Source organism: Belonocnema kinseyi, chromosome 9, assembly GCF_010883055.1.
Source record: "Belonocnema kinseyi isolate 2016_QV_RU_SX_M_011 chromosome 9, B_treatae_v1, whole genome shotgun sequence".
Lineage (NCBI taxonomy): Eukaryota > Metazoa > Arthropoda > Insecta > Hymenoptera > Cynipidae > Belonocnema > Belonocnema kinseyi.
In genome coordinates, this window is record NC_046665.1 from 95,628,230 (window position 1) to 95,637,466 (window position 9,237).

The following is a 9,237-nucleotide window of genomic DNA, read 5'->3' on the forward strand; positions in this document are numbered from 1 at the left end:
CCAACCGATATGCCAACATCTTCAGCAATTTCTCTGATGGTAATTCGGCGATTTTTCAACACCATTTCTTCCACTGCTTGAACGTTTTCATCTGTTGTTGACATGCTGGGACGTCCAAAGCGAGGTTCGTCTTCGACATCCTCTCGGCCTTCTTGGAACAGCTTGTACCACTTATACACAATTTTCTTACTCAGACTAGACTCACCGTATGCAATTGTCAACATTTCAAGAGTTTTAGAGCACTGGATTCCATTTTTCACACAAAATTCAATGCAAACTCTTTGCTCCATTTTTTTTCGAAAGAAGAAAATCGCCGAGCACACCAAAACCTTCTAACCTTTTAAGCCTCTGCCAGAAAAACAACACGAGCTATATAGTCAAAACTGTCAACATATGATCGTGGCGAGTGTACCAACACAACAAAACAAAAAATTTAAAACTTGAATGTACGTAGCCCGCGAAAATTGAAGTCACCTTACATTTTGAACACACCTCGTATTATCAAAGACGTAATTATGGAACGAGAATGCTCCTTGCACTCACGTGGCATCGTCCCTTCGAAGTTCGCAAATAAAATTGAGACCCGCGGTTAAAATCAACCTAATTTCAATAATTAGTTCGAAACCCCCACTTAGTGCGTGAATAATTATTATTTTAAATTAAAATATAGTCTTGTGTATACAGTTTTTACTTTCCTTCTTTCTAACCCTAAGTCACTACAACGATTCCAGACTGCTATGAGATTCTATCACCAGAGAATAAAATTGTACTCCAATTTTCTTGCCAGAATCGGTTCACTTGATTTGACTTTTAAAGTTCACCGTAATCTTCACGATGAGCCTTAAAAGGCAAAACAAGTTACCCATTTCTCGCTTAAAGCAACATTTCTTATTATACACAATTTTTATATATGAAACGAAAAGCCGATTATTTGCCCAGACGATTCCAAATTGAGCGTGCTGAAATACAACGCTTGCGTTGCGGAGTACGCTTATTGGCTGCAGGTCACGTGTAATTTAAAATTAATATTAAGTGCTTCAGCCTGTAACGTGATCTAGCAAAATGGTTAATATCGAGGGTCGCACAGTAGCACTAGACACATGGGACGAAGATCTATTTTTTTAAATATTTGCGCGATACATAATTTCTTAAGATAAGCCTTTTTCTATTTCTCTTTATTTTTCATTATCTATTTGAGAAAATAATATTAATAATTGTTCACTCTAATTATTAGCAATTTTCGCAATTTGAATAAATAATAGGTTAAGTGCAATGAAGTTCCTATTTGATGGGAAAGTACTTGGTCTACACTCAACGTATTTTCTTATTAAAAAATATGCCCGCTACGCAGGCGCATTCTCATCGCACGCTGCGCGCGCGGCTCGCAAGTTTGAGCGCGCCTAGGGCGCGCAACTGTTGGTTCTCGCGCTTCGCGCTGGATGTTGTATTTACGTAGCGCTACGCGCTCGGTCTTTATATTTTCGAACATTCTTGCGCAAACATTTTAAAATTAAGACTCAAAACTTCCATCATTGTAATTTTGTAATTGTGAATTCTCTTTCGTTAAAAGGGAGTTTGAGCGCACCTACGGCATGCGACTGATGGCAATCGCACTCCGCACTTGGTCTCCGCATTTCTTCCGCATTCGGACACAGACCTTTTAAAATCGAAGGTGAACGGACCGACCACTGTAATTTTGTAATTTTGAACTCCCTTTTGTTAAAGCTCTTTTGGCATTAACGAACACATTCTCATCACGTATCTCGTGCTTCGCACTCGATTTTGTCCAAAATTATTTTTGCATTTGTTTCTTATTTTGTTTTAAATTGCATTCTAAGCTGCTCTAAAACATGTGTCATTTCAATAAATATATATCATTACAATTCATAATAAGCATAAAAATTTAATCATACTAATTCTTATCTCCTTTTTTTTAAATTTTTAATCTTGTTTTTTACGATTATAAAAAAAACTACTGCACATATACATAGGGTCTAATACAGGAACCTATATAGGGTCCTATATAGGAGCCTATATCCTCTTTTGTATTTTCTGTGCTTTTTCTAAAAAGTTAATTTTTGCATTTTTTTATCTTATGTTTTACGATTAAAAGAAAATCTACTCGTCCTATCGAAAAATAATTAATAATAAATTTATAGATCTTTTTAGGCGAACATCTGTTATCTGGTAATTTAAGTTCATACCTTGTGTCGTTTTTTGAAACAAATTTAATATTTTTATTTTGAATGTTATTTTTTACGAATAAAGTAAAAACTACGTCTTCTATCAAAAATTATAGCTCTTTTTTGGATGAACAATTTTTGTCTCATTTTTTTTCGTAACTTATATCCAAAAGTGATTAATTATAAGTTTGTGGTTCTTTTCGGGGCGCGCAATTTGAGCTTTTTTATTTTCTTCGTATCTTGCATAGTTTGACCAAAAAATGGAATTTTTGAATTTTTCATTATTTTTGGTACGATCAAATTTGGAATGTTCAACTTTTCGACCAAAATAAAAAAGTTGTTGTCGTAGTCCTGTAAGGCTTTCAAAAAGCAAAGTTTTTTTTCTTGGCTTTTTTTCATATCATGAGTTATTTGGCTTAAAATGTTCATTTCAGTTTTTTTTGGATGTTGAAAATGCTCTAACTCTGATGATTTTCTTTTCATAGAAAAAATGTCATGGGCAAAAATTGGTCGAGTTTCTGAGTACTATGAACAACCGTACATAGAATTTTTAAACCTTTAAAAAATGTGTTTTCAAAATTTTTTTATACGATCAATTTTGGAATTTTCAACTTTTTGACCATATTGGAAAAGTTGTTTTCATAATCTTGTAGGGCCTTTAAAAAGCAACGTTTTTCTTTTCTTGACTTTTTTTCATATCATGCGTTGTTTAGCCTAAATTGTTCTTCTTAGTTTTTTTTTTTATTTTGAAAATGCTATAACTAGTAATTTTTGATTTTTCGAAAAAAGTCATTAAGATAAATTGTTAAATGGTTTGAAAACTATGAATAACCCTACAGACAATTGTATAATTTTTAAAAAAGTGGTCGCAAAAATATTAAAAATGTGACCACTTTTTGAATTTTCATCCAAAATGGCTGACTAACGAACTTGACCTTTAGTTTAGGACACTAAACGAGTGTGCAAAAGGGCAATCTAATAGATTATTTTTTTCGAAAGTTATCGTGTTCAGGGACAGACAGACAGACAGACATACAGACAGACAGACACATTCGTAAAAACCGGTTTTGGTTTCAGAGGGTCTCAAAACGTGGACATTGGACAAAAACTGGGGGATAAGAACGTGCCTGCAAAGCGGGCAGATTTTTTTTACTATATACATTTTTTATCAGATTTTATAACAAAATTCTAGATATTTTTGGTTAGGGAAACTTTTTTAAAAATTTTGTTTCGTCTTTCGTGTCCTTTTTCGAAAAATTTATTCTAAAAATTTAATTTTTTTATTTTCAATCTTATTTTTTACGATTAAAAGAAATTCTACTTGTCCTATTTACAAATGATTAATAACAAATTTATAGATCATCTTGGGTGAACAACTTTTGTCTTTTAATATCAGTGCATACCTTGTGTCGTTTTACAAAAAATTTCATTTAAAAAAATGTATTAAAATAATTTAATTTCTTTATTATAAAGGTTATCTCTTACGATTAAAGAAAAAACTAAGTGTCCTCTAAAAATTTATTCATGAAAAACTCGAATAAGTCTATTTATTTTTTTTATAGCTTGCGTTCTTTGTCAAAAAATTAATCTTTTCAGTTTGATTCATTTACGAAGAAGCAAAAACTGCGCATCCTTTAAAACAGTAATAATAATCATTTGTAGCCTTTTTTTGGATAAAAAAGTTTTTTTGTAGCTTATGTCGTTAATCCAAAAATTTAATTTATTTGTATTTACGACTAAAAACAAAAACTACGCGTCCTATCGAAAAATGATTGTTAAAAAATTTGTAGATCATTTTAAGGCGCGTAATTTTTGTCTTTTAAATTTTTTGGTATCTTCCATAGTTTGACGAGAGAACGGCCTTTTTGGATTATTCATTATTTTTCGTACGATAAAATTCTAAATTTTCGACCAAATCAAAAAATCTGTTATGATAATTTTGTGGGGCTTTAAAAAATTAATGTTTTTTTTTCTCTTGACTTTTGTTCATATCATGCGCTGTTTGGCTTAAAATGTTCATTCTACTTCATTTTTTTTTTATTTTAAAAATGCTCTAATTGTTGTAAATTTCTTTTAATAGAAAAAAGACATCAGAATAAATTGTTTAAGTTTCTGCGTACTATAAATAACAGCACATAGAATTTTGAAACCTTGCAAAAATGTGGTTTCAAAAAGTTGAGGTACGATCAAATTTTGAATTTTCAACTTTTCGACCAAATCAAAAAAGTTGTTAAAACGATCTTGTAGGGCTTTCAAAAATCAACCTCTTTCTTCTCTTGACATTCTTTCATAGCATGCGTTGTTTGGCTCCAAATGTTCATTTTAGTTTGTTTTTTTTTGGATTTTGAAAATGCTCTAACTCTAATTATTTTCTTTTTATAGAAAAAAGTCATGAGAATAAATTGTTTGGGATTCTGAGTACTATGAACAACCGTTCATAGAATTTTGAAATCTTAAAAAAATATGGTCTTAAAAATTTTGAAAACGTTCTCACTTTTTGAATTTTGATCCAAATTAGCTGGTTCACGAACTAGTTCTTTCTTCTCAGGCCTTAAAAAGTGTGTTGAAGCAGAATCCAATCTGATCAATTTTTCAAAAGTTATCGTGCCTATAGAATGCAGACTACAGACAGACAAACACTTTCGTAAAAATCGTTTTTTCTGACTCAGTGGGTCTCGAAACGTAAAGATTTTGTAAAAACCGACAAAGTAAAATTTTACATAAAACCAATACCTGCTCATTAGATGAGAATGTAAAAACGGTCATTAAACATTTTATTGTAATTTGTGTCGTTTTTCTTCCAATTTCATTTATTTATTTTCAATTTAATTTTTTACGATTCAAACTAAAAATACGATGTAATATTATTATATTATTATATATTTATATATTATTGTAGCTTTTGTTCTTGTTCCCAAAAGTTAGTTGGATCATATAAAAAAAATTTAACCTGATTTTACAACAAATTTGTTGATATTTTTGGATTAAACAACTTTTTCTTTTCAATTTTTCCGTCCAAAAATTATAAATAAAAAATTTTTAGAACTATTTTGGTTAACAATTTTTGCCCATTAATTTTTCATATCTTGTCTCATTTTTCAAAAAATTTAGTTTTTTATTTTAAATATTATTTATTACGATTAAAAAAAAATACGCGTGCTATGAAAAAATTATTTTTGTTAAATTTTAATGAGCTTTCACTTTCTCTTATAACTTGTGTCGTCTGTGCAAAAAAATATATTTAATTTTTTATTTTTAATGTTGTTTCTTACGAACAAAATAGAAACTAAGCGTTTTATCAAAAATTGATTATAACAACTTTTTAGATCTTTTTTGAATGCACACTTTTTATTGATTTATTTTATTCTGATCTCGCATAGTTTGAACGCATAAATAAATGTCTGATTTTTGCTATTTTTTGTTCGACCAAATTTTGGATTTTCGATTTTTGCAAAAAAATTCAAAAAGTTCTTGCAATAATTTTTTAAGGCTTCAAAAAAGCAGCGTTTTTCTATGTTGGATTCTTTTCATACCGTGCGCTGTTTGGCTTAAAAGTTTCATTTCGTTTTTTTTTATTCGGAAAATGCTATAGCTTTGATAATTTTCCTGTTATTGAAAAAAGTCATAACGATAAACTCTTCGAGAGCCAGCCTAGTATGAATAGCTTCTCATAAAATTTTGTCATATTAAAAAAAAATTGTTTTATGGAATTTCGAAAATGCTCTAAATATCATAATTTCTATCCGAAATATCTGGTTAACGAAATCGATCTTTCTTGATGGTTCCTTAAAATCGTGTACCAAAGCCCAATCCAATCGGAATAGTCTTTCAAGATTTATCTTGTTAAGAAATTGATCTGGTCTCTCTGTAGCTTAATGGTTAAAAGCATCAGACTGGCAGTCCGTAAAATCTGGGTTCGGATCCCAGCGGAGCTTGACAGCAATTTTTTCACAATTTACAAATAAGAATCAATATTAAGAAAATATTTATTATAGACCCGTGGAGAAAATACAATTAATATCAAATGATTTTATACTTAATTACGTACAATATTCAGAAACTGAAGACGCTTAGAAAACAGGGATCTAAAGTATAAGTTTTGTTGAACTTTTATTAAAGAATTTTGAGTTAAAAAAATAAATATCTGAAAGTGAAGAACATGAACTATTTGAGCATACAAAATTGAGCTATTCTATGTCTTTGGTAATCTTCTTACAATTTCTATTTTAATTGGTTCAAGTGGATGAGATACGACTTCCGGTTTTTGCCTAATGTTTTTGATGGGTTCGATGTGCTTTTTTCGTACAATAAATTTCAGAAAAATTCTCGTTAAAGCAGTTTTCATCTCCATTATGGCAAGTGAAGAACCTAAAAAAATCATTTTTATGAGTAAAATATAAGCTTCATACCCTTAATGAATTTTGATACTCTAATTTTAATAAAATATAAACCTATACAGTTTCTCGGTCCTCCACTGAAGGGCAAATAACAGTATGGATTCCGTTTCGCGACTTCTTCTGGAAGAAATCTATCAGGATCAAATTTCAGTGGATCAGGCCAATATTTTTCATCACGATGTATCTTAGCTATATAGCAGAAAGCAGTGCAACCTTTCGGCAATGTGTAGCCTCCTGAAAATAAAATTGTTTGGTCAGTAAACAATTATAAAATATTTTAGTAAAAGTCTCTGATAAATGAAACGATAACCCACCTACATGAAGATCTTCTTCTATTTTTCGCAAAACGAATGCTATGGATGGAAAAAGTCTCAATGATTCTTGAATAATTCTTTCTGTGTATTTCATTTCTCTTAAGTCATCACTCGTGATCAAAACATTTTCTGGAATTACGTCACCGTAAATATGCTTCATCTCATCATATAATTTTTCCTAAACACAATCAGTCATCAGTTACTATTTGCGATACTTAAATTGTCGATTGCTCTCATTTTTGAATTTTAAATACCTCAATTTAAATAGTTCAATTATGAAAGTTTGAATATTTAATTTAAACTGAGTTAGTTGAACACTTTTAAATACACTAGACTTTCGATTTAAGCACCGGTTTGGTTCTGACCTTGGATAACCGCCCCTTACGTTGCCGAGGCTCCTCTTATCTATTGGTGTCAATTACCCGCGAGCCATAAATCAATAGTGCTTAAATCGAAAGTCTAGTGTATTTGTTTTTCCTTGTTCAATTAAGACAGCATTCAGCTTTGAAACGCTAAAAAACTATTTTTGTAAACTTTCTTCTGCGATTATTAAAAATAATATCAACGTTGGGTTTAATATGCTTAATGTATACACTCTTTGAAATACATAAACAAATTTTTTTAATTTATTTTATTAATTTTTGATATATAAAAGCATCAGTCAAAGTCAACTCTTCAAAAAGTAGGTAGGTCCGCGACGATGAAAATTTTTATTTGTACATTCAACCTGTCTTTATTTTAAAACACGAATCTTATTTAGCTTAAAATATTATTCATTCATTAATTATAAGATTTCTTCTTTGTGGTTAAACATTCAGGTATATTTTGACAACAAAAAATATAGTCACTAAAATTTCATAAGTGGGGAGGAACCTATGGTTCTTTACAAAAGAGAGGTACTTTATGTTATAAAATTGGATGACTTTAAAACTTCAGTATAGTGACATTTATGATGATGACAATTATTGAAATAAACAATTGTTTATTTCGCAGGAATTTCTGTTTAAAATTGATTGCCTTACCTGTACGTCAGGGTGGTATGCCAACATCAGCAGTACGAACTGAAGAGCAACTGACACTGTATTATAAGCCTGCATTGCACAAAAATGTTTTACGGTATTAAAGAAGTATTTTTTGTTTCATTTCAAAAATTAGAAGTTTCAATAAGATGCAAATCGTGTACTTACTGCTATTACCATGAAGTTCACCTCGTCACAAATTTGTTGATCAGAGAATTTCTGTTTATCTTGTAGGTCTAAGAGTAATTCCAAGAACCCTCCTCTTTGATTCTCAATTTCATCTGAAAAATTACCTGTTAATAACCTATAAATTAACGCCTCCAATCTATACCGTTCTACGTCGCGTTTAGGCGGAGTAAGTCAGAGCATATAGAACCTACAGCTATACATCGCACAGTAGCACGCAAATTACGACTCTGGACAAATTTATTTTCCGACTACAGTTTTCATCCTATTCAAACGGTTTAAAAAAATTAAAGCTAATGAAAACTCACATGATCTTATCGGAGAATATATTTAAATTGAGGCTCCATTCTTTTCTTATTTCCTGACAAAAATGAAAAAAAATTTTTTTTTAATTTTGAAGAGTACTATTTCCAAGAGAATACTCAGATTCATTACGAAATACCCATAATGAGTAGAGGAACTATCCAGTACAATTTTCCAGTACCGAAGGATAAATTATAAAATGTATTTAATTTGTTATAAACAAATAAGTGGATTAAAATGGTTTCATATGGTTTTACGGTGTATGGTCCTTTGATTCTCACTATATTTTCTCAGTTGATCAAGAAAAATAATTTTTGTGTTGTACCCGTGAGGATTCATGAATAAACAATCATTATTATAAACTAATAAAGAAAACAATGTTTGGCTTCAGCTATGGGTGACGAAAAGAATAGTCAGTTTCCATGGAATGAGCTCCATAGAGCTTGTGAATGATACTCAGTTTTCATATCTGCTCATATAATAACAGGTCGAAATTGTGGGTCCGGATGCAATAAGGGCACATAAAATTTTTTCGTGCGAAAACGAAGTCCCCTGGAGGCTTTAGAAAAAATTTTCGAATTTTAATTTTCAAAAGATATATATGGATGTAAAATTTGATTGCGCATCTTTTTTTCTTAAGCCAAAAAGTTGTAACTTTTTTAGTTTAAAAATTAAAGCCAAAAAACTTACTTTTTTGAAAAAGTCGTTTTTAATCCGTTTTTCACTTCAACTTGTGCTCTGTACGTCAGTTTTTGGAATTTTTGAATAAAATTTTCAGAAAATATACCTTAGGGTATTCTTCGATTCATAGAGGAACAGGAATTCAAAATAAAAA

General features: G+C 30.4%; 1 protein-coding gene across 1 annotated transcript in view; it reads right to left on the reverse strand.

Annotated features, from left to right (window-relative positions):
• LOC117180645 overlaps positions 1-9,237 on the reverse strand; it is a 60,491-nt gene that overhangs the window by 30,947 nt on the left and 20,307 nt on the right. The window contains exons 19-23 of the mRNA XM_033373134.1: positions 8,082-8,194; positions 7,917-7,985; positions 6,895-7,072; positions 6,635-6,814; positions 6,400-6,551 (exon numbers count right to left, since the gene is read on the reverse strand). Coding sequence (XP_033229025.1) covers positions 6,400-6,551; positions 6,635-6,814; positions 6,895-7,072; positions 7,917-7,985; positions 8,082-8,194 — 692 coding nt within the window. The remainder of the gene's footprint in view (positions 1-6,399; positions 6,552-6,634; positions 6,815-6,894; positions 7,073-7,916; positions 7,986-8,081; positions 8,195-9,237) is intronic.